Here is a 26,825-nt window from a genome sequence, read left to right on the forward strand (position 1 = left end):
AATTTTGTAAATCAAGAATGACAAAAGCAATAATGATAGTATTTGAAGAAAACAAAGAATAATCCAAAATATATGATAAAATTGAAGAAAATATATTGATATGGTTTGGGCATGTAGAGCAAAACAAACCCATGATAACAACTATGAAAATAACATTTTTCTTCAAGTTGAAATATCTGAAAAATGAAATAAGATGGTTGAAAATGAATAATAATTAGTTTTAAAAATTAAAAAAAAACAACAACAACAACAAATGTTTCTCATAGTTTACAGAAAGAAGCAAGAAAATGATGATGTTTGACATTTTTTTTTTTTGTGTTTAAGAGTAACGAAATCCAAGGCTTGATTTTAATAACTTTTGATCTAGATGTCCATTTGACTATTATTAAATAAATTTTCTGTGAAGATTATTAAATAAAGTGGTTCTACCATTCTTTTTTTTTTCATTTTGTTGTTCTTTTAGTTGTATTTGGGTGCAATTGCACAATTGAAGAGATTAGTTTCAAGTCCAAAAAAAAGCAATAAATTTGGCACTTTATTTATTTTATTTTTATTTTTAAAATTGAATCGGTCGCTTTACACATTTTTGTAAATTAGTTATTTACAAAAGATGGATATATACCCATTTTGTAATTTTTTTTAAAAACCCAATTCTATAATTTTTAAGAAAGTTCATACCAGTTTTCGTCAGATACCCAAATCTATATCCTCTAATCCCATATTAGATATATAGACATTTCAGAGAAGATAGAATCCTATGCTTTGATTAAAATTGAAGATGGATTGGAGCAATAGATCAGATTAGACCTGAAATCTGATCCGATAACTTTGGATGTGGATCCATGTTTTTGACTCCAATAAGGTTTCGATTTGATTTCTTATTGGATCGGATCTGGATCAACCATGTCCCAATCCGACAAGAACCAGATCCGATAATACTTTAGAAATTATATAATTATATTATATATTTGTTGAAATATGTACGGTTATTTGTATTCAAAAATCAGGTTTGGCCAGATCCAGCCCCGATCTGATTGTTAATGGTTCAGGTGTAGATCTTAATATTGAGACCTCGATAAAAACCCAATCCAATACTTATTGAATCAGTCCCAGATCTTATCCTTATTGGATCACACTACCAAATCAAATTACGTCCGATCCGGACCCAATCCATTGACAGCCCTAATTGGAGCTGTCCTTTCTGCTCTAGGCATTTCTGAATATCTAATCAGCGTGCGTGCATCAAGCTTCACACTTCAAAAATCCGAAAGCCCTAAGTTGCCATAGTTGATCTTCACGAAGTACTAGAAGATATGTTAACATAAACAAAAATAAAACAAAAACAAGAGTCTTAACCCTAAGATTAGGGTTTTGCTAAACATATCATGTTCTTCCATTTCACTCTGTCACGAGCCAAATCTTCAATTATTAATAGTGAGTTTATGTCTACTTTCACTATCGTCATCCCCATTATCTCCGGTCTTCCTCTTTTAGGATCTTTAACTTTAAACATTTCTTCTAACATCAGAAAACCATGTAAACAGCTCTAACAGTAATGAAGGGTGGGCTTCCCCACATCTTCCTCCCAAGCCACATTTCTCTAGACAAATAACCAACCAACATTCAGAAATAGCTCTTGATTTGGTCCCATGCCCTATCGACACATCCACACGTGTCAACATTGTACTCTCATGTGCACCCATCATCACCCAGGGAACATATGCTGCATCATTGAAGCAATGTTAGGATTACACGGCACTGATGCAACCGGGGGGGGGGGGGTTGCAAATGGAAGGGCTAGCATTTACATTTTTCATTCAAAACTTCAGTTATAGATCAGGTTACAAGCATCACCATAATACTAGGAATTTGTCACCCCAGGCTTTTATCCCTATTGATTCAAGTGTTGGGGCTTTTTTTAAATGCCATAATATGCATCATTTCGTCGTCCTGTGTTCAAATCATAGACTTTCAAATATCCTACATGGCATTCTTCCAGTAACGAATAGCCATGGCTGATATGCTCATCCGACACTTCAAAGTCCGCAATCCTCCAAAAAAATTGTGCCCTAACATCACCATCTTCATTGACAGACAAGTGAATTGGACCTCGACCTTCATCCCCTACAATTAAATAGAGAAGTATTTCAAAATGACATTTCTACAATCAATGAAATTGCTGCTTTCACCTGGGGTGTTCATTGTGTAACGATACATGTGTCTCCTAATCTTAATTAAAAAAACAGATTGATGGCAACATACCTCTTTCGCTCGAGAGAAGAGTAAGGAGAATGCCTGCGTTGGGAATGCTGGCTACGTGGAGACCGCGTAACTTGTCTAGAAATAACAACACCCATCACACTGATCCCGTGAGTTACAATAAGCATAATTTAATATACAACACCTCACCCTCGTATAAAGTCAGTAGTGGATAATAACTGACCTGTTTACACAAACAATTCTGATCCCAACGAGATAAACTTAAGTGTATACTTAAAATATGGCCAAGAATTCATGGTGTGAGGTCTTCAAATCCTAAATAAGGATTGCAGAACAAGGAGGATTCCCTTTGAATCGTTTTATTTAAGTTAAGGACACCGATTCCATTTTAGTGGTATTAGAAAACATAAAGAAAAGGGAAGATTGGACTACATATTAACAGAAGAAAGAAAATTTATATGAGATGTGCACAATATTTTGGTATCGGGAGCACACAACAAGATAGCTCCATTGAGTGGGATGTCCTATTTTTGGTATTTGAGAATCATTAATAAATTACCAACAAAAGAGGATCAATGATATCACGTAAGTGGCCCTTCTCAGAACCATCATCATCAAAGCCTTCACAAAAAAAATTGGGGTCAGCCAAATAAGTCCTGCTCCCCTATATTCAATTTTGTCCAAAACCACGAGGTTTATATCCACTAACTACCTCAATGTTGACCCAGTCAACACAAGGGAGAAAGTGGAGTATGTATGAAATGCTGTTAGTTGGTAATACCATTGAATAGGAAAGGTTGGAATAGGTTTCAACTTCACCATGAAGCATATTATCGCTAATAGATTTGGAATTCCAGGTTTGTGAATCAATGAATAAATAAGGTTAAGACCCTTAAAACTGATAAACCAATACATTATATTATATGATAAGTAACATGCACCACCTTGGAAAGTGTTTCCTGAATTTCTCTAACACTTCATACACTCTTCTTTAAGAGGTAAAAGAAACTTAAAATAGATATATGGACATTGGAAGAAGAAATAGACGAAAATCAACCCAAACAAAATTTTCATTTCTTAAGCATGGCAAGCAGATAAATATCCTATACACCATGCATGCTATCCAAAAGAAAACCAATTGAAATGCTTTGACAAAGAAAATAAGCAAACAATGCCCATTCACAGCAACAATGCTTCATTTCTTAAGCATGGCAAGCAGATAAATATCCTATACACCATGCATGCTATCCAAAAGAAAACCAATTGAAATACTTTGACAAAGAAAATAAGCAAACAATGCCCATTCACAGCAACCAGCGAGTAATTCAAAACAATATTTATAATTGGTTTTTTTTGCTTTTAAAAAAAACCTTCAAAGTTAATGGTTCAAATTCCAGAATAGATTCAAGTTGAAGGAATCATGGGAAAACATAATAAAATTGTAAAGAAAGAAATACCTTCTCCTAGACCTGGTAGGTGATGGTGACAAACTTTGTTTCCTCTTTGTTGAATGCGGCCTCCTGTAGTACACAACTGATTATGAAGAACCACATAACCAGAAAAAATAATAATAAAGGAAATGACACCAAGGTTTGAAGTTGTGAACCTTCGCCTTGAGTCCTCGGAAGCCTCATCACTTGACTCGTCATCCTTGCCATTTCTATCCCTACTGCCAACCGAAGAAGAACGTCGTCTCTTATGCCTGCTTGAATCCCTTGTTGAAGCTCTATGTCTTGATCTATCTCCCTTCTCTTCTCTTCCCCGTTCTCTTTTCCTGTTACTATCATCCTTGGCACTATCCTTTTTTGCTCTCCCACTTTCTCTTTTATCATCCTTACTACCATGACTTTTTACGGAATCAGATTTCTTTGCCTTTTCTCCATGTTTACTACCCCGATCTTTCACTTTCTCTTGCAAGCCATTCCTGTCCTCTATCTTTTCCCTTCTTGCATGCTTTTCTTCATGTCTCCTAGATGTATCACCGGAACCAACTTCTGTTTCTTTGACAAAGTCTTTACTAGAAGAACTCCTTTTACTAGACTGTTCAACATTCTTGTCTGATTTACTTTTGGCAACTCTTCCTTGAGAATCATCTATCACTAACTTCTTACTAATAACATCCTTGTGGGGCAATTCAGGTTTCATGTATGTTTTTACCCCAACAGCATCCTTCGACACAAAAGCATCAGTGGCCTCAACCAACTTTCCACCATCAACATTAATCTTATTTTCCAAAATATCATTCTCATAGTTCAAGTCTTTATCCACCCTATCATCAGTCTCCCCTTTGTCCACCACACCAGGATCATGTGAAGCGTCACCCGTGTCAGTTGTTTTATGATCTCTCTCCACATTTGTCTGACCCCCACTGGACCCTTTAATTTTTGCTTGTGAACTGCCATCCTCAACAGCCTTTGGTGGTATATCTTCTGAAATATTATAATTTCTTACATGCAGATCAGCAGCATTTGTTTGCCTAGTGGTCATCTTACTGGATTGGATTTCATCATCATTGTCGTCAGATACATAACTTGCAAGACCTAATACGTCACCAGGAGACCCAGAAGTAGACTCTTCACTAGCATCATTGGGTACAGTTTCCTTGGCTTTAATTGGAATCAGAACCTTTGCAGAAGCCTTAGGTGTTAGAACTGGTGGAGTAGATGGTATTACCTTGTAGTTTTGTGGGGAATTGTTTTGGTCAACTGCAGCGAAACAGAACAAATTCAGACAAATAGGAGAATCATAATGCAGTAGCATACTTTACTAGTTACAGAAAATAAAACGAAGGGTCTGTTCGATTGCATGGAAATTCATTTTCCATGGATTTTGAAATCCATGGGAAAATGGTCAGAAAGAAAATCATTTTATGGTGTTCGATTGCAACTGGAAAAATATCAGGAATAAAAAAGGGGGGGGGGGGGGAGGAGAGAGAGAGAGAGAGAGAGGATGGTGGCCAATGGCAGTGGTGGTTGTTAGGGAAGAAGAAGGAGGAGGAGATTAGGATTTTGATTTGGGGGTAGATTTCATTTTCCCATGGGTAGGAAGATGAAATCCAGCTTTTGCTGGATTTTTGGATGAGGTTGGAAATCCATTTTCCATGGAAAAATCCAATCAAACACATGGAAAATGTCATTTTCCTTGTAAAATGGTTTTCCAACCCATTATTCATGCCCAATCAAACGCACCCTAAGAGGATACAATGTGGTACCTTCAACTCTCGGATCATCTTCGCTAAGAACTTTGGTAGCTATCTCATCAAACAGCTCATCAGTAACCTGTTTAGTAACACAAGCTCAGCACCCAAAGGAGGGAGTAACATAATAATATAGCTCAGTTTTGGTTGCAACTTCAACCTTCAATAGAACTTCAGTTAGGACACGTTTTATTTCTTGGTTGATTGCAGCTGTTCGTGCTGCTGCTATATCATCCTGTATTGGAGAGCAAATAGGATAAGAAACCAATTATAAATCTGAAAATTAAGTTTTTTTCTTACTAAATCATATTTAGTATACACTAATGATACTATCCCCCAACAAATCAATAATTTAGGTGTCAAACAAACACGATCAATTTGGACCCGACACGTGTCACATCAAGACACATGCATCTTGATCCAAACGACCAAATTTGAGTTCAATTAGGTACTATCGGTCGAGATTTTATCTTCTTTTTTAAGAAGTTTGACTAACTTATTTGTAAGTCATTTTTAAAAGGGGGAAAAGACCACTAGTTCGAGAGAATTTCATTGACTATACAAAAAGTAGTAAGATGTAAAGACCACATCACGGACAACCTCCATAGTTTCAACCAAAAACGAGAGCTACGTGGCTGAAATCAAACATTAAATATTAAATATTAATAATGCACCAGAATATTCCTAATCAAGATATTTAATATATCCCTTCCCAATTAAAAACTATTTAAATCTAAATAGTATAACGTAATTTATTTTTAAAATCTCTCCTTATCCAATAAGTGCATACTTTTGGCGCACACACACAATTCACAAGACTTGTTTGCCGAGAAAACTTTCACAAAATGGAAATCAAAATGTATCAACATTGAGAAAGAATATGAAAAGACCTCATCGTCATCGTCATCATCAGATGATCTGTAAGAATCAATGCTCTTGCCATCTGTTGTAGCACCTTTCATAAAGGATTTCTCAACACCATCGTCTTCCATGGGATTATTAGGATCCTCTTCAGGATACTCTTGGGAAGAACTTGTGAACACAGCTTTCTTAATTATTTCCTCTCTCAACCAATTGGGCACTGATGCCTGAAAGTACTTCTCAAAATATTAAAGACAATAACAAATATGTATTTATTAACCAAAAAATCTGAAATACAGATGCATGGTTACCTTTTTTGGGCGTTCGGAAACATTAGAAACCCCATTTGCATCTCCGGGAAAGGCTGTTGTAGGATGAAGTGCAGTTCCTACACCTAAGCCAAATGTTGCACTAACTGTTGGAATTGTGGGCCGAAAACTTGGTCCAGGAATCTGCCCAAACATTGGTAAAGAATGTCCGGGAACAGGAGGTACAGCAAAAGAAGGATCAAACTGTAAATAAAGCAAAAATACTTAGCATTTTTATAACAATGATTCCAAAAAGCAGAAATAGTACACATATCCAGAGCCCAAACCTGTAGCCCTGATGGGACTGGTGGAATTGGAGGATAGACCGTGCTGGGCCCCACTGGGGGAGTCAAAGCTGTAATAGGGTCCATAGATCCTGCGGGCCCATGATGCATGTAATTGACTTGTGAATGTGGGTCATGTGAATCATGGTTGCGAGAAAACCCTGGGGCGAACTCTAAAGGCCGATCACTCAGATCAGTCATACGCTCGGCATGATGATCGCCATGTGTAAAATGAGGTTGTTCCATGTAAACAGATCTAGCAGAAGAAGGCATGGGTTGCACATGGTGTTGTCCCTCCTGAGCTGAAGATATGGGTAAAGGTGAAGACTTGTGCAACTGCTCAGTTTGGGGTCCAAACTCCTCTCTACCTGCTATTAGAGTGCAAAGTCAAACAGCTAAAATATCGATAAGCAATAACAGATTGAGTAAGTCAACCACCAAACATCCCACTCGTCAAGACCTAAGTAGACTATTCTTCACCTTCTGAGTGATAATAAGCACTAACAGGATCAGACTCCTCAATTCCACAACAAACTCAGTTGCAATCAAACTATTCACAATCTCAAGAATGACACTAATTCCAAAAAGACACTATAATATTCTCTTTTGTGGTTGATAATAAGAAATGCATTCAAGAAAAAACAACGAGAATGGTACTACAATATTAGGAAATAGCTGTCCCAAAAGGCACACCATATTCGATTCTGTTGTTAGGGGGGGTGAGTAAATATCGGGTTTGCAATCTGCTTTTCGATACCAACTTCAACAAATCCCTAGCAACTTGTTACCCTGTATGGAGCCACAGTCGCAGTATAACATGGCATCCCTTTAGGAAGGGGCCACCCGCCAAAGGTACGTTAGGTCAGTGCCTTCCCTCTTCACCAGGTGCTCAGCTTTGATTTATCACTTAGACTATCGGGAATCGGCAGAGCTCATCACAGTCATCTCGTGTAACAGCCATTCGTGGACTCCGCATATCCCACCTCCCAACTCAAGTAAGGAATGGTCGGTAGGTGGATGTCCGTGATGTCCCTATCTATGTGAGGAGCTTGAAATTTTTGGTTACCACTTTAACACCTTCTCTATTGGCCAAGTTATCTCATGAAGTTCCAATAGGCTACGGTGAGTTGCCAAGAGCAGAGAATAACTCCGACCGAATAAACAACTCATCACATAGAAAGCTGTTATGTTCAGTAATCTATAATATAAATCTTGTTTTATCGAAATTGAGATTAAAAGCGATAGTAAGCTACAGGAAGTTGAGTTTACACCCTTAGGAAACCGTCAATAAGAGGGTTTCGGGATGTGGGGTGGGGCACCCACAGCACGACTAAGTGAAACTGTAGTAGTAAGAGAGATAGGAATAGAAGTGTAAGCTTGAGGTTCTATTAAACCTCAGAACCAACTCTAATGAAGATTTAGTATTAGATTTTTCTTATAACCACAAGCATTGTCTAATAACTTCAGAAATATGACTCAGCTACAAAAAAACAGGGTGATACAATCCTCACGTGCTTCTGGGCTTCTAGCAAGCAAAGAACAGAAATAATTACAACGGAGATCTTCTCCACAGATGAAATAGTAAAAACTAAAAGGTGTTTCAACAACTTCATTTATTAATAAACAATGAAACACAGAATGCATAAAACTGCACAATGACTTAATAAAAAACGATGGACCAAGGCTCCAGTCCTCAAGAAATGCTTGTTTCAGCCAAAGTGTTAACTGAGTCATCGGCCTTTTGATGCATATGATTGAAGGATGCGCCAAGGAAAGCAAATAAATCCAGGATTTCATCAAGCATACCCTTTCTTCGTAAGATTTCACCCTTTCGGCTCAACCAACAGAAAGCTTTGAGGAAGTCATATTCCACTAAAAGAACACCAGATAGAGTGTCCACATAAAAAATATGAAGTATTTCAGAGAACGTAAACTATTTCACCTTATGGTTGTTTTAACCCACAAAGCTTAACTCCACCAAATTACTAGCTAAACCACGGGATTTTCTACACCCTGATGTGTTTATATCCTCGAGTATATTCGAAGGTTTTTAAAATTACAAAATATATTCAAAATGTGTGAACCATACATTAATGCTATAAACTATTAAAAGAACATCGTATTCAGTTCATCTCAACTGCAGAGACAAAGTACATTTGCATCCAATAAAAAATAAAGGATTATTGTCGTCTATGCCTTATGCCAAATTTTTGGTACAGCCAACATGTATCCTATTTAACAAGTTAGTATTCTTATCTTGGGGAAAGAATTCCTGTAAATATAGATAAGTGATATTCTCACAACTCTCATTAGTTGCCACAAGGAACAAACTAAAACATAACTAAGAATGATAAAACAATGATGAACCCATACATTCCAATTAAACAAAGATACAGATCAAATGATCCATATACAATTACTAAGCAAAACCAAATCTGATAGCAGCAGTTTGGCAGGCAAATTCAAAATGCTAAATGAAGTGTTACCTGGAACAGAAGAATAACTAGAAGGTACCTCCTGCTGATAAACGGATGAGTTGTTCAGAATCCTTCCTTGATGAGGAAATACTGGATTTGAATCGTCAGCCAGAACTCCATCTCTAGCGTTAAAAGATACATCCGAAACATAATGTGAAGGTCCAGAGTTGAAGGAAGTGGACTCCTGCAGATGATTGACAGGTGTAAAATGGGGATTTGCTGAAGATGGAAACTGTTGATGGCTTGACATAGTATCTGTATAACGAGGATCAGCAACGTGTTGATACTGATCATGATAAATGTGACTGTGCTCTTCGGGTCTGCCAATATGTGTAAATTGTGATTGCGGATGCTGATTTTCCATGGCAGCTTTAGCTGATGCCCATGCTCTGGCCCTTGCAGCCCAATCTTCCTCATTGTTATTGGGAATTCTTTCTGTCATTACACAGATTATGAAAACATCACCAACAAGAAATCCTTGTCCCAAATATAGGGTCAGCTACACAGATCATGAAAAACAAACCAAAATGGCAAATATGTGCATCTAAACGTCAAGTCTAGACCAGCCCCCTAAACAGTGGTTTATGTACTGTTAACCAGAAAGACTTCTATAAAGATTATATTCCATTCCTCAGGAGCCAACAGTTAACTAAAGGGTATTAATTACTGGCATACATGCATCAAGCCATGCAACAGACTAGGCAAAACAAGTTTCAATGGTGAGTTGATATTTGCATTCCCACGCAAACAAATATATGAGAAGGTTTTATGATGAGCTGACATCAGCATTGGTTTCCTTTTTATTGAAAGATGTGACCTCACACTTACTTTAAAAAATTCTATACCTTTTTTTTCAGGTGGGGGAGTTAGGTCCTGGGGTAAGTCCCCGAGGAAGAAAGTCAAATAAGTATAACTGGAATTGTGCCTACAAGAAATCTTTGGGCCGAAAATAATGACAAGAAATCTTGGTGATATATAATTCATAAACATAACATTCATATTTTCATGTGTAGAAGAACCATAACTGTTGGTACACAATAGTCGTGCATCTACTACAAAGATAGGAACTTGGAAACTCATTTAAGAATTATGAAAATCAAGGATAGATAATATCAACAAGTAAACCAGGCATGGAGAGGGTTAAACAGATAACATATTATTTAAAGATGAGCAACACATGGTAAGCACTAAGTTGCAGAGCACAACGAACCTGGATGTTCCCAACCTTGGTGATGGGCCCAATTTGGATTTGCCAAAGTCTACAAGCATTTATAAATAAAAATAGATTAGTTGACCAGCAAAACAAGTAACAAAAATAACTATTTCCATATCACATTGTAAGGCGATGGAAAAAAATACATCAGTATTCTATGTCCTAAAAGATCTAACGATGATTTCACATATGTTACTAGATGCACATCTGTTTAAATTCAACAAATGAATACACTTCCCAAGGGCTATGAAACAAGGACATGGGCAAGTGTGTTGGTGCCTACATATCATACAGATTATTCCATACGTTGAAAAAGAAAATTATGTAATATATTATAGTTCAGGCTAAGCAGAAATTATTCAAAGGGTAGTAAATACACTGATATACATTTAAATCATATATGAAAAATAGTAATTGAAAACAACAAATTAGAAAAAAAAAAATTAAGGTTTATTTAAATTCCAAAAAAAAGTGTGTTGGCATGTCTCCGAAAGATTAGTACAAAACAGATCTAACATATCAAATTCTGAGAAAATGGAGTGTTCTTGGCAAATATCCTAAATTTGACATGAAAATTTCAATAAGTGAGTGGGCCTAGCTAGATATGAGAGGAGCATTCTTGAAGAAGTCGCGAGGGACGAAGTATTATAAATCGCATCCTTGACATCTCAGATTAAGATTTTAAATCACATGGTTCTTCAAACAAAAAATTGTTCATGATTACAATTCATCAAATAATTAACCATAAAATTAAAATTAAAAATAAGAACAAAATTCAAATCAGTAATCACAACAAAGGCTTCAAAGATCATAACGTGCTGTGAAAGAGAAAGGGATAACATACTAAGCCCTAGAGAGAGAAAACGAAATACAAAACCCTAGTCACATTTTAAGAACAAATCAAAAATCAAAAATCAAAAAACGAAAACCCTAGAATTGAAATTTTCAAAGCTACCTGATTGTGATTGGGTTGAGGGTAAGCTTGAGGAGGAGGGTGCGAATAAGAAGGAGGAGGAGGAGGAGGAGGGAACTGATAGTGGTGTTGTGGTGGGTGCGCAGGATAGGGATTGGGTTGGGGTGTAGGATAAGAAGAAGAAGAAGAAGGAGGTGTCCACAGAGACGGATGGTGTGGTGGAGGTTGGGATGGTTGGTACTGGAAGTGAGTCGAATACCATGGATTCTGAGGTTGTGGTGGTGGTCTCTGTTGGTGTTGAGGGTCCGCCATGGGAGGTGGTGGTGGAGGTCTCATGAATCTGTGAGATTGCTGTTGTAGAGATGCATCCATCTCTCTTTTTCCTTTTTGGGGAAAATTAAGTTTGTTTTTCTTCAAGAAGAAGAGAAAGAGACCAACTGGTCTTTTTGTTGGAGAAGGGAACCTATTTTGCTTGGTTGTTTCTACATGGGATTAGAGGGTGAAACTCCAATTAATACCAAAATTTACCCTTCTATATAGTTTAGGGCTATAAAGGGGGACCATGGAATTAGTGGACCAAAGGTAGGGTTTTGGTTAGGGTTGGCAATGGGTCCGATAATATCCACTTAACCGACTCAAGCTACCTGAGTTATTTGGATATGGGTATAATTTTTATATCCGGTTAAGAATTCGGGTAAATTTGTCCATAATTATTTTTATTAGAATAGTTGAGTATGGATATGTATGATATTTGACCTGAATATCTGTTTATTCGAGTTTAAGATGGAAAATTCACAATAAAATATATGTATAACTCAAAATTAAGATTTTTTCATCATCTTCACAATCAAGTATATATATCCGACTAAGATATCTGCTTGAAATTTGGGTACAAGTTGGATACGGATATCCTTAAAAAAAATATAGATAAATAGTCGACCATAAGTGGGTAAAAATTAGATACGGATAATCGAATATAGAGTTGGATAAAGATATGGAACTAGCTTCATCCGACTCATACCAAACCCATTACTAGCCTTAGTTTTGGTGTATATATTTGAGTAGGACTGGCAATGGGTGGGCTTAGGCTGAAACTTAGTACAACCCTAAATTTTATGGGGCTTGAGTTGATTGAACTCTAGTCTGATCGACATGGGCCGAGTCAAATTTGGCCTTTGCATTGGGTTGGATAAACTTGATTAACAGGACAACAATAATCTAAAGAATATTGATGAATGCATGCGATCTTGATTCGTGGCTAACATGGCAAGGGCATAGAACCACACATCTTTTGCTGTGTATCCCGATGAAAATAATCCATGGTTCTGTGTCCTCGACACTTCAGCCGCACAACCAATCACATGCATTCATCGAGACTCTAATCTAAAATATATTTTTCTTAATTAGTATTGAATTATTCCAAATGGTGGAAAGACATGGTATTTTGGAGAAAGTAACATCATGCATGGCATGGGGTACTACAAATATGGACTAGCTATGTAGTCCCAACTCCCAAAGTATTCTATGAGTGTTGAAGTCCACATTGTCTTACCAATATTTCTCTACTATTGCATCTTGTCTTGTAAAAAAATCCTTTGAGATCATGAAGACTTGTCTAATATATTTATTTAAAAAAAAAAACATGATTCATGTTGCTTCCTTTGAGAGGGTAACATAAAATGATTGAAATACTCTCTAAGCCTTCTTAGTTTTTTGATACATTGAAGATGAGGCAACTCCTCGTCGAAGTATTGAGATTTTTAACTAAGATTAGAGAGTACAAAATAAATAAATAAATAATTACCTTAACAGATAGTACAAAAATTATTTGTGTATAATAGAGAAGACTTGTGGGACTAAGAAGTAGAACATATATAAAAGAACTTATCGATTAGAAGAATTGTGGACCGAGGCATGTGCTCAACACAATGTTCCAAGGCGAATACATCACCACCACAATGAAGTTGTGCGATCAATAGATGGATGAGCGTAGAATCAACAATTTGTGTATAATAGAGAAGACATCACTTTGATGTATGTTTCTGTTACGAATGGACAACAATGATCACCCATTGGAGAACACTAACTGAGAGAATAAATTTACATACTATATAAAATAACATAGATGGACTCTTCAATTTATAGAAGATGAATCCAAGAAACTCGAGGGAGCATCCAGGGGCGGAGCTAGTAAGGAGACAATTGGGGGCAATTGCTCCCACTCAACTTTGTTAGGCATTTTAGATACCCTTGAATTTATACTTAAATTTGAGATACCCCTACATTTTGAACTATTGACATGCCCCGTTTGACCCTATTGCCCCCACTCCCTCATCTTTCTCCAATTTTTGCCCCCTCCTCCTCCAATTAACTATAAGTTTGTCCCCACTAAAAGAAAATCCTAGCTCCGCCCCTCGGGAGCATCACTTTATAAAGAAATAAAAAAATAGAAGATGGGCGAGTTTATAGAAGGCTACATCCATTTTGAAAAACGTCTTCTTTTTTTCTTCTAGGAATGCACCCTTTCAGAGAAAACAAATTGGATCATTTAAAAAAAAAAAATGTGAATAACTTACAAAGGACAATAATGAAATTAGTAAAAAAGTTCAATGAAATTTCGACTTAATATAACATCTAGTAGACCAAAGCCCACACACGGGCCCGTGACCCAAACCAACTTCGCTCAACATACTACGACTGCAACTTGGGCAGGTCAACCCGATATATGGGTGAGCCGGGGCCAACTTATGTAGAAGATGAGTTGAGCCTACGTTAGAATATCTGACTTCAATTTGGGTTGAGCTGGGTTGCAACCCAACTCAACCCGATGTTTGCGTGTATATAAGGGTGTCAATGGAGCACACTGGCCCTCGAGCCCGGTCCGTCCGATAAAACAAGGGTTAAGGACTCCATATCGAGCCAGAAAAAGGTAGGCCCGGGCTCAAAAAATTTCAGCCCATCAAATAGGGGTTGGGCTAGGGCTTTATAGTGCCCAGCCCAGACACCTACTAAATCTTATAGATATATGTATTATATATTTAGTTACTTGAATATTTTATAGTATAATTTAAATAAATGTAAAATACATTGTATAATTGTTATTAATTAATTCTCCTCTACAATTACTATAGGTTAAATAAGACAATAATTTTAAATTTGATTGAATAATCTTCAAAATCAAAACAAAATTTATTAGAAAAGTACACCTTTTCACTTAAAAACTTTGCATTCTAGTCATTTTTACTGCTCGAGACCGTCAAAGCTTGGCTTGGGCTTAGTCAACTTTGGCCCGATAGGGTTACATGGCTGATTTAACTAGAAGTGGTTTAACCCCAACATATTTAAATTATGTTATGTTTCTACCTCGCCCCAAAATTTCGACGTGATTAATTATGCTTTCGTAGTTATTTGCCTTAGGGGCAAATATGGTAGTTTGAGAAGGAAAATGAGTTGGTTATATAGTTTGGGGGAGGGGTTAAAAAAAATTAACCCCAACAATCAAATTTGTTTTTTGTTTTTTTTTTTTACTTTTATTTTTTAAAATCACATTCATCTGGGCATCATGGGGATTGGGTTCAAGTTAACGGGGTTGGGCTTCAGGAATCTAAGAACAAGTCCACCCATTTAGTCTTCGGGTCCAAGTCGGGCTGAGCTGGAGAAATTAACAGCAATGAATATAGGGCTGTAACTTGGGCGGGCCAAACCCAAACCTGATGCGTTTACATACCCGACCTTAGGTCAAGTTTGGGCCCAATTAGCTAGACATCGGGTTGCTTGAATTGCCCAAACCCGAATTTAATATAGGTATAATTTAAAAAATATTTTAAAATTTCTTTGTTTCTTTTTCATTCACAATTCATATTTCAAATTTTAGTTAATTGTCGTCATCTCTTTCTTAACATTTTCGTATAATTTCATATATGTGAACCTTGAAATATATTTTTAGAACAAATAATTATAAATTTTTACATTTTTTACATACCACTTATCCTTATATAAGTCATTATCATTTCTAAATTATCTAATATCAAAGAGCAATTAGTCAATCTGACTTGGGTTGGGCTTGGATTGAGCGATTCAAGCCCACGAGGTTGGGTTGGGTATGGGCACGAATTGATCCCCAACCCAGCCCAACCCTCTCGAGGTGCATGCCTAATCGAATAACACAAAAAGCATGGAATAAGAAGTTCTCTTTGAGTTCACATGGGAAATTAATAGAAAATTGATTTTCATTGGAAAAACGTGATTTTTAGGTGTTTGATTATGAATTTTTCCTGGAATTCAATTTTTAGCCCAACATTCAATAGTTAGTCAATTTGAATATATTTTTATTTTCTCAAAGAAAAAGAAAACCAACCAAAAAACTATTATGATTTTTTCAATGGTCTAGATTGATCCACATCAGACTGGTCAATGCCATTAGTATGAGATGATTGATTTGGTGCCTTATTAGTGATGCCAAATAGTTGTTGACCACATTAGCGTATTAATTACATTGCATTGAATTAAGGTATATTGAGATCATGGTTTCAAAACTCGTCCACGACTGAGATATATGCCTAAGTCTTATTGCTATCGTCCAGCAATGAGATGGACAGACGTGTTTTTTGGATTTTGCGGAAGCTCGCGGGACGAACGATACATCTAGGATGAGATATCTAAGACGGATGAGATATATCAGTTTTCATCTTCAAACCCTATCATTTTCACTGCAAAATGTTTTTTTTTTTTTTTCTCCTCTTTTCAACCAAAGGGGTTTGGTAAAAACTTCAGTTACCTCTAAATCAAGCTAGAATTTTCAGATTTTTCTGGACTTTTTAGATGGTCTAAAACCATTGTGTCATTGTAGAATGAGACGAGATGACTTGTCCGAAACAACTAAGCATCGGGCTTTGACAAGACGAGATGTGAAACTAAGTTTTAAAACCATGATTGAGATACATTGAATCATATTATTTAGGATTACATCATATAATTTGGGTAATTATGTTGATGTTGTAACTATATTTCATTCTCGGTGGGGTCCTAGTGACACAATATTAAAGGACTAATTTGTAATCCTCAGCTCATATTACATTTATTGATTTCGATCAAGAATAATTAATTAACAAAATGACCAAATTTTACTTGACTGTTAGCTTTCTATTAGCTAAGTTCATGGATAGAAATGATGCAACTTAGGACTTCAATTGTCAAGAAGAGAAAAGCACATATTTAACAAGGACTAATGAGTTTGTCACTTTAAACCTACGATCTCGTCACTTGAAACAATGAGCCAAAATTGTAAATTAGTTAAATTCACCTCACAAAATGGTAATTCACCCATTTTTTTTTCTCAAATTTGAACAAACTATCTCGATTGTACAAAGATATTTAGAGAGACAATGTAATAATATAAGATCATAATCTTGATAGATAATCAACATTAAAACACATAGGACATAAAATTCATACTTCTCCCCCTTACATTGGAAGGGAACTTTGATTCAAAATTTCGTCTTCGTCGACTTCATACATGGACATTGCTTGTTCTCTTCTCATACTCATAAGATCCGAGAGCTCATTTCGTCGCTAATAAAAGTGAAACATAGTGTACCGTGTGTTGTACCTCTAGTGCAATTTCCACTCTTCATTAGAGTGATCGATTCACTTGCCTGAAGTTACTTGAAACAAATTTTTTGAAAAGTAACTCATAATCTGAACAGATTGATTTCTATCCTACCTCTCTTAAACAACTCCTTAAATTAATTTTATAAATAAATATCGTACCATTGAAGTTCTCTTTGCTACTCCATGTAAAATGTCGTCCTTAAACCATTGTAGCTCTCATACTTTAAGACAAATTTGTCTTAAAATGATAGACCATGGAGTAAAAAAAAGCCAACAATGTTAGGAAGTTGAAGAGGTTGGTTTTTATTGATGTGAGGGTGTAAGTCATTATAGTAGAAAAAATTAAAAAAAAAAATTTGTGAGAGATGGATGACATCCAACCAAGTTTCATCTAAAAGATGAGACATATTTACTAATTTGAAATAAAAAAAATGGTTTGGAAAGCTACCACTCTATGCATACCCATTATCGTACAACGATCAAGAAGATTAAAAAAAAAAAAATTGATTAGGAAATCTACCTCTATGTATACCCATTTTGGTATACCGATCAAGAAGATTTAAAAAAATGATTTGGAAATCAACCTGTATGTATACCCATTTTGGTATACCGATCAAGACCAGAGAAGAAGAAACATACCCATTTTGGTCAACTGCCCATATTACTTTGCTCTTCACAACGAAGAGGGCTCACCTTCTCTTGCTTATAAAGAGCAAACATTGTCGGTGATGCTGATTTAATAAAGTAAAGAAAAGCTTTAATAAAGAAATCTTGGGTGGCGTGGACAACTGCCTTAATATTTGATTCTTCTAATATAGATATTGTACTTAAAGGAGTTGGGTTGAAATCTGACTTCCAGTTTCCTTTTTGAATCCAACGGCACACGTTTTCGACACCTCATCCTTACTGAAATAAAGCACAGGCCAATCTCAACCTGATTGGTGATTTATATTAGGGCTGTCGATGGATCGGGTTGGACCCAGAATTGATCTGATAAGAATTTTGTTTTGGTTCTCGATGTTAATATCCAAATTTGATCCCGAGTCCAAATCAGATTAAATCTGATTTGATACACCAAATATAAATAAACTTCATATATTTAAATAAGATATATAAATTATTTGAGATCCTATAAGGGATCGAGATATTATCAAACGAGATGAGAACCAAAATCCGTGATCCAAATCAAAAGTTAATCGATCAAAACAGATTGGTTTTTGGGTTTGATCCAATTCATTGACAGCCCTAATATAGCTTTATGAGTGTATTGGAAATATTATGAAAATCTAATATATTGAAATCACCAATCAAGATGATTATTTGATTTGCAACCAAACTCTAGGCTGTACTGGATCTCCTCCCTTTGACAATTTTTAATCCTCAATACTTGACTTTATGACATTTGAAAGATTCCCCAATCTTCTTTAGTTTAGTTTAATAATCTAAACTGTTACTTTCATTTTTTTTTATTTATTTATTACTATAATTGATCTTTAATTTTTGGATCCTTTTATTATTAGGGTTGTCGCTCTTATTTCTAATGGCTTTGGAAATTAAATCATAGATCTTTTTCGTCAGGATACACAACTGCACATATTTATGAGATGTGCAATTGTGTATCCCGAGAAAAATCTATGATTCCATACCACATTAGGGGGGGTGTATTCAAAAGGGGTGTCAGAAAATCACGACTCTTTTTAAAATCCATTCTCCTTGAAAAAATTTGCTTCTTGAATTTTGTTAGAGTCGTGATTTTTAACTCAATTACTCAGTCTTTGGGATACCCTAAGAAAAAGATATATGATTTTGTGCCCTTGTCACATCAATCGAGTACAGATCGAGTGAAAAAAATTGAGTCAAAAAATCATTAGTCATTTTGTTAACAACTTTTAGTGCTTGTCCATTTTCAAAACCCTCGATCATGTTAGATTAAAAAAAATAAAAATCAATTTCAATTTATTTTTTTCCTTATCTTTTCGAAATCTAATCTAATATGAACTTTAAATGGCTGAGGTGTTATTTAGGTCAACTTGGCAGTTCATTTGGGCCCAAATGTTAAAATATAAAATCCAACGATTAAGATTTATCATCGGGATATGTGACATTCCTTGGGGTACATTTTTTATCCCCATTATTAGATTCTAGATTTTAAAAGTTGTGATTTCTTGTTTTTTCTTAAGTCATTGATGCCAACCTTATATATAAAGTCGTGATTTTCTAACTCCCCCTCAGACAAACTCTCCCCAAGTGGTTGTGCATAGAACCATATATTTTTTCCTCGGGATACATAGTTGCACACCCTTATAAATATGTCTAATTGTGTATCCCAAGAACACAAATCTATGGTTCTATGCACAATCAAGTGAGGAGAGTTTGGGTGGAGGGGGTTGTCAGAGGGGGTGTCAATTTATCGTTATTCTTATGTATGATATGATCTACCCCTCATTTTAAGACATTTTTAAATTGAGTCGCAATAAACTAACGCCCCCCTCTGACATACACCCTCATCACATAATCATATATCATTTGTCTCGGGATACATAAGAAAAAGATTTAGGATTATGCGTATCCCGATGAAATATCTATGATTCTATGGTGGGAGCTTATGTTAGATGGGGGTGTTAGAAAATCATTATTCATGATTACATGATAGACATGTGGTCAATGCTCCTCAATGAACCCCAAAGCCATAGCTTTATGAATCATCAATCTTAATTATTCAATTGTTGTGAGCCAACTTTAGTGGTCTTCAGAGTAGTTAGTTTATTAGAATCTATATCTTAGTTTTGGCAGTTTAGTGAGCTTTAAGTAAAGAATCAAAGATTTTTCTTTCCAAACATCCAATTGAAAGAAAAAAGAGTGATTCCACACCATTGAACATCCAATTAAAAGAAAAAAGTGAATTTTTTTTTTCTCATAATGGAGCTTTAGTTTATTCTACTAGAGACCATTATAGATTCTTGCCTGATCTAAGTATCTTTGAGTGGCACTCCACCTATAGTGTACAAGAAGATCAAACATATTTTATAGGTTGTATAATTGCCCAAGACTAATAAGATTATAATTGAAATTATCATATTTTTGCAATTTCATAGAGACTCCAATTCATGGATTAGAGAGTGGTTTGACTTTCGAAGTTATTTATATGAATTAAAAGCTTAAATGGTGCAAGTTTGGCCTTCTATGTGTCAAAATTCCCCTCACACTCCATCTTATGCTAGAAGAAAAACATAACCAAAGAATAAAAAATCTCCAATGTTCATCTTTGGACAACAATGCTATTGTATCCGTTTAGAGAGACATAAAACACAAAATACATTCTTGGAATTTTGATTCAAAACTTCACATTCATCTCTTGTATCTCTCAACAATAGTAAGATCTAAGCTTATAGTTCACTCTTAAAAGTAAAATTAATACAGTATCCCCACCTCGTACTTCTAGTACAATTTCCCCTCTTTGTCGGATTATTACTAAACAATTTCTCGAGATCAATCTTACAATCGGTTCTTTACAATTACAATTCTCACGTAAACTCAAATAAATTGTCATCCTTAAACCACTGTAATTCACTTACTTTATCTTAAATCCATGTCGTAAGGATTGCCCATGGAGTAAAATAAAGCAAGTAATCATAGGAGATCATCAAGGTGGGTTGTCGTCGACATGAGAGTGTAGGTCATTATAGCAAAATCGAAAATGAAAACTCGCGATTATAGATTTCTCGGACACATTCCCTTGCGAGAGATCGATAACATCCAAACGAACCATATCGAAAAATAAAAGATGGGTTGAAAAGAAACCCTACAATTTATCATTTCTACAGACAAGGTTCACACCCTACAATTTATAAAGACTCTTCATCACCCCATGTTAGCTAACATGGGCCACATTTAATAAAGCAGTATTGGTGGATGTAAAATAAAGAGATTACTAGTGGGGTGACAAAATTCTCTATATTATTGATTCTTTTGAGTTAAGATCCTGTACTCTTGGGAGTTGAGTTAAAACGTAAATCACAATCTTCTTTCATGCATATGGCACACTCTTTTAGATATTTGGATTCATGGACCCACTTTAGTGAATCTATGTGCTAATAATCAGCCTGATTGGTGATTTCTAGCCAATGAGTTGTAAAATTTTAACAGAATCGTGATAATATGGTTCTGCATATTCTAAGGTAAATGATCTACGATTTTGTGATGGAGATGTAGGGGGCGTATGTCAAAGGGGGTGTCAAAAAATTGTTATTCATTTTAATATGACCCTATTATAGACTCTCGTAGATAGATTCTGAACCCGTGAAGGAAAAAACACTCAAATCCAATGTCTAGAGATCACCAATCATGATGATTGATTTGTGCATTATTAGGTAGGTATAGCAAAAGAGGTTGGCCAAACATTCATGGCTATGCCAAGTGGGGTAAGGATCAAAGGATATGGTAAGTAAAGTTGCAACTCAACTCCTGGTAGTGCAGTATCCTCACACTTTTATGGTAGAAAACCATGGGCGGTTGCTTTAGTGTCAGTCACTTTAGACCTTTTTTTTTTTTTTTTTTTCTTATTTTAGGATTCCTTTGTCTCCTCAAGACTTTTTCCTCATTTTAATACACATCGGATAAGTATAATTTAAGCCTTCAATATTTGACATTATGATATATAAAAGATGCCATACTTGATTAAGTATAGATATTGTTAATAACTTTCACTTTTTTTTTAATAATTATTATTATATATTATTGATGTAGAATGGTCATTGATGGTGCATTATTGGAGTGCCCCGATGAGAAGAAATTAGGTCGAAAGAGTAAATAAAATGAAATTTTCACGCTCTAAGAAAAATGCTGAAGTGACCTCAGGCTGGAATCTCGGATCGCATTTCTTAATGTGAAAGTGGATAGGAACCATAGATGCTTTTTCACTCGTTGATCCAGCTTGATGTCACTCTAGCACGATTCTGATCAAAATTAATGTTATAAAACTATGTATTGAAGAGGTTAAAGAATTCACTCAAGAGGTTAAAACCTTGAAGACGATGGTTCTATGTAGGACTGGCAATGGATCGGTTCGGTACCATATCAATATGAATTTAATACTGATCCGAAATTTATATCATATGATCCAGATCCAATTTGATCCAATTAATGGCTCAATCAATCCGTAACCGATCTGATCCGATCCAACACCAAGAACACTCGATTTTTTTAAATTTATATTATTATTATTATTATTAGAAATAGGATTTTGGGAATAAATATCCCATCCATCAAGAGCACCACCAACATCATCTCTTACTCTTTCACCAACATCAAAGTAGGAACTGCTTGTAATTACCTAGAAAAAAAACTAAATTCAATTCAATTAAAAAAGAAACAAAGAATAAAATTAGGCTTTTTTGAAGGGAAGGCAATCCTACATAGTTGATACTCGTGAGAGAGAGAACTTAGAGAAGGTTGATGGAAGCCCAACAACAACAACAACAATAGAGTCATCACCATTCGTTTGATCAAAATCAACAAAGAAATAGAAAGATAGTTGATTCTTGGGTTAACTGGAAGTGGGTGTAGACACCCCAATTTATCCGGACCAAGCCCGAGAGCTCTCGAAATTCAACAAAGTGAAATCCGATTAAAAAATCTTCAATTTAATCAAGTAGGGCCTAACTCTTCAAGACCACTTTTTAAAGCCTAAAACTAAGCTAGGCCATGGGTTACCCACGGCCAAGCTATGTTTCACTCAAAACCATGGGTCGCTTGAGGCCCAGATGAAGTTTACATTAGACCTTGGGTAACCCATCGACTTTTGCGATTTTGGTTAAACCCCTTATTCTTTTTTCCAAGAAAGCTCAAGATAAATTCCTTTTCTACCATTGCATTAATGCTATCATAATTTCATAAGTGTGATTTTTGTGTAAATTGGGTCCCCATAAAGTGGCAATTACCTTCATATCCCTAGTTTATTGAGATTCAATCTAATGTAATTAACCTTTAAACCCACCCTATAGTTCTTAATTCAATGTCTCTCCTCAACAATTCTTCGCAATTTGACTAAGTTCAAGGGATCATGACCCTTTTGCCCATCAGAAGAATTCTCTCTAACCGAAAAGTTATTATCTTTCTACCCCACTATTTAAAAAAAAGACTTTTGACATCACTTTTTTAAGGATTTTGTTAATGTGTGCCCAAATTAAAGTGCAATAAATACACATTGGGAATAAACATCATATGATATTTTGATATAAAAAAATATTTTTAAGGGTATTTTCAGTACAAAATACAACTTCCCAAGTGTATTTATTGCACTTATGAGGGAACACGTTAACAAGACCCCTTTTTAAATGATGATGTTTATAAGATTGAGTCCATGCTTTGGATGACATGGTGCATGTAAAAGGCTGTTTTAGACACCTATTTTTCTAAATATAATGTTTAAAGATCAAACATAAATTGATGTTTAAAGTTTCACACTTTTTTGCGTGATTCCTCCACCCGTGAAAAATGCATTTTACATTTAAAATTTGATATTTATTTTTTTTTAAAGTGATGACTAAAGTTTTTTTTTTCTTAAGTGTCCACAAGTTTGTTGGTAGCCTATACAAAGAAATTGACTATAAATTCCTTACTCTCTTATATTAACTAGATGTCATTGCTCTTGTTTTTTTTTTTTTTGAGATTTAACGATTTTTAAAAGGTTTAAACACCTCTACCCCTCCCATAGAATTTTCTAGAACCTTGTAAGCTTTGATATTTATACCTTTTGATCATCATGATTGCTAAGACTTAAGGAGATGCAAAAGATAATCAATGACAGTTTGATGGAGGATAAACAAGACTATTTAATGTAAATTTATTGAAATTAAGTTAAATTTATGGAGTTTAGACCTTTATATCCTCAAGGATCTCTCAAGGGCCTAGAAATAAAGGACCTCTCCAAGGCAAAAGAGATGGGCAAGTCTATCTTCCCAAAAATTCTATCAAATTCTTCTCTTAAAACCTTCTAAAGTGTCAAAATTATGTCCAAATGATCTCTCATACATTTTAGAAGCTCAAAACAAGAAGAAGAAATATAATGGGGGGAGAACATTTAGTTTTTTGTATTTTACTACTTTTAAACCCAATCCCATTTCTACCTCTCCCCATTCTTATCTCTTTACTTTCAAATTCATTTAAATTCCAAGCAATAGAATTCTTTCTTTCCTTTTAAATGACTAGGGAGGTAAAGAATAATTCCTTCATGTAAGGTAATCTACCCCTATAAGTCCATACCAAGTCTCTTACGGAATAATTAATTGTTAGTAGTTTATATTTCAATTCTTACTTGTTTTATGGTGTCTATTCACATCTTAAACTTTTTGAATGATGGTGACTCCCAACCCAAGTAGATGAGATTTAAACTCACACCAATATATATAGTGGGTTCTCCCTTATAGAGCTCCTTAACAATATTTTCGATGATTTCGTGATGGACTCACACCTGGATCTCAGTCTCGATCAAGCTCTAACAAAGTGTTAATGGGAGATCTTTTCCATGATCTTTAGCTTTAGGAAGAGCTGCAATGGAGAGAGAAAGGTTGAGGATGATGGGTTTGGGGGAAAAAGAAGGAAAGGTTTTGGGTGAATAAGTTGAAAACGGTAGGTTTCGTGAAAACATTAGGGGTTTTTTATAATGCGTTCATATTGGATTGCATTAGGGTTGATCCAAAAAATTATCTAATCTGTTATTTCTAATAATAATGTTGTAGTGACCTCAGGTTGGAACCTCATATCGCATTTTTTGACGTGAAAGTGTATGGGAACCATAGATGCTTTTCATCGATATATGAGTGAAAAAGCATCTATGACTCCTATCCACTTTCATGTCAAGATGTGCGATATGAGGTTCCAACTTAAGGTCACTCCAGGACGACTCTATTTCTAATCCAAATTCGATCCGAAAATCCTAAATTTAGATCTGAAATCGATTTTTTTGAATCGGATACCAAATAAAAATCCGATCTTTGCCAACCCTAGTTTTTTGGCATGATGTTAAGGATGAGGGGTTTTCAATTATTTTCTATTAGTCTCTCGTGGAAGACCAAAGTCAACCTGTTATGGTTATTAGAAGAGGTTGATGAAATGATGGTACTGTTGAACTAGGAGTTACTATTAATCGATCCACGGGTTTCAATGATTGGATAAAATCAAAACTTTTTTGTTAGTAGGTTGCAAAACCCTAATTTGTTAAGAATATGTATAGTAGTTTTCTGCAAGAGAAATACTGTAATTGTTTTTTTTTTTGGCTAGTGAGCATAGTGAAATCGGTGGGACTCAAATGGGTTTTCTCTAATTTATCACAGTCGTGTTCAACATTTTCTCTAATATGTTAAAGTATTGAATCAAAGCCTTCAAAATTTGATTTGCTTTTTTTTCCTTCCCAGAGTGAAATGAGAGGAGTCATTTCAAGAGGGATCAGAAATCATTCTTCCCAGAACATAGGTTGCACTCCAACATGAACTCATATATAATTGGAAATGTTGTGTGTGAAAATATTTTGACACTAGTCTCGAGCTCTGCAATAAGAATTTGGGGTCTGTACAATGGTGAAGATAAGGTCATGTTGTGATTCTTGCTCAAAAAACAGATCTAACATGTTCGAGTTATTGGCTGGTCTGACTTGACAACATTCATGAGTCACTTGTTCAACTATCCCTCGGGAACACGGTCGAGGTTGAGATCGAGAAGTGTCATGCATGATCACCCCTTTTCCTTCTGATTATGGGAGAATCATTTTTGACACGAGGTAACTTATATTAGTGGCCAACTCCAAGTGGTTGGTCTAGTGGCAAGCCAAGTCTTGATAAGCTCCTCGGGAAGATTAGGCCAAGAGTTTGAAACCCCATGAAGCAATGAATTCCTCCAAGGTCAGGTTGACCCCCGACTCAACCAATTGCACTTAGGACTTTCTCACCCCAATGGTGGTAATTAGTAGGTAAAAGTGGCTCCTGAACTCTTGTCGTGGTATCAACACTGATGCATGCTAACCAACTTAATAGAAAATTAATTTGCGAGGAATGAAGAGATCTACTAGTAAATTGAGGAAAACCACTATCTTGAACATTATTTATACTCTCTCATCTCCAATATGAAGCCAAAAAAATACAAAAATATTCATAAGTTTTATACTTTGAAACCCATGCTTCCCCCAAATCCTTTCTTTTCCTAATAAGGTTTAAAAGTTGAAGCAGATAGAATCTGAAAGGTTCAGATGAAGGATCATGCATGCTTCCCCCAAATCCTATCTTTTCCTAATAAGGTTTAAAAGTTGAAGCAGATAGAATCTGAAAGTTTAAGATGAAGGATCATGGGTTTGAGAAACTCTCTTTCATCTCCAACATGAAGCAAAAAATCAAACTACTCTGAAATCCATCAATTCCTTGTGGTTTAAAAGCTGAACTAGATAGAATCTGAAAGTTTAAGATGAAGAATCATGGGTTTGAGGGGAAAAAAATCAAGGATTTTTTAACAAAGATTGAAGAAAGAAGATGTGGTCTTGCTAGATTGCTTGAACACAAGTTGAATATGAAAATCAAGAGTTGAAGATGATTGGGTTTGATAAATAAACTTGAGGGTTTTACTTCTACCTCACCTTTTGTAAGCTCATACAGGCATAATTGTGAAAGCAGACATGTACACGGTTTCAACAACAATGTAAGCTATATAGCATTGAATGAAGGAACAATAATCATTTTAAATCTTTGGGATCAGGC

General features: G+C 35.5%; 1 protein-coding gene across 3 annotated transcripts; it reads right to left on the minus strand.

The window, feature by feature from the left end:
• Positions 1-1,302: 1,302 nt before the first annotated feature.
• LOC147405564 (uncharacterized) lies at positions 1,303-11,978 on the minus strand. Of its 3 annotated transcripts, XM_086433344.1 has the most exons (12): positions 11,515-11,978; positions 10,557-10,605; positions 9,356-9,781; positions 6,873-7,240; positions 6,589-6,789; positions 6,307-6,504; positions 5,577-5,651; positions 5,432-5,498; positions 3,827-4,925; positions 3,678-3,740; positions 2,263-2,337; positions 1,303-2,124 (listed from the first exon to the last, which is right to left on the minus strand). In XM_086433344.1, the coding sequence occupies exons 1-12, from the start codon at positions 11,842-11,844 to the stop codon at positions 2,118-2,120; spliced, it is 2,958 nt and encodes a 985-aa protein (XP_086289470.1). In that variant the 5' UTR covers positions 11,845-11,978; the 3' UTR covers positions 1,303-2,117. The 3 variants fall into 3 exon arrangements, with proteins under 3 accessions (XP_086289470.1, XP_086289468.1, XP_086289467.1); XM_086433342.1 differs by having other exon boundaries at positions 1,303-2,337; positions 6,873-7,237; XM_086433341.1 differs by having other exon boundaries at positions 1,303-2,337.
• Positions 11,979-26,825: the final 14,847 nt, after the last annotated feature.

This window comes from Akebia trifoliata, chromosome 3 (assembly GCF_017979445.1).
Source record: "Akebia trifoliata isolate Shusen 1 chromosome 3, ASM1797944v1, whole genome shotgun sequence".
In the NCBI taxonomy this organism is placed as follows: domain Eukaryota; kingdom Viridiplantae; phylum Streptophyta; class Magnoliopsida; order Ranunculales; family Lardizabalaceae; genus Akebia; species Akebia trifoliata.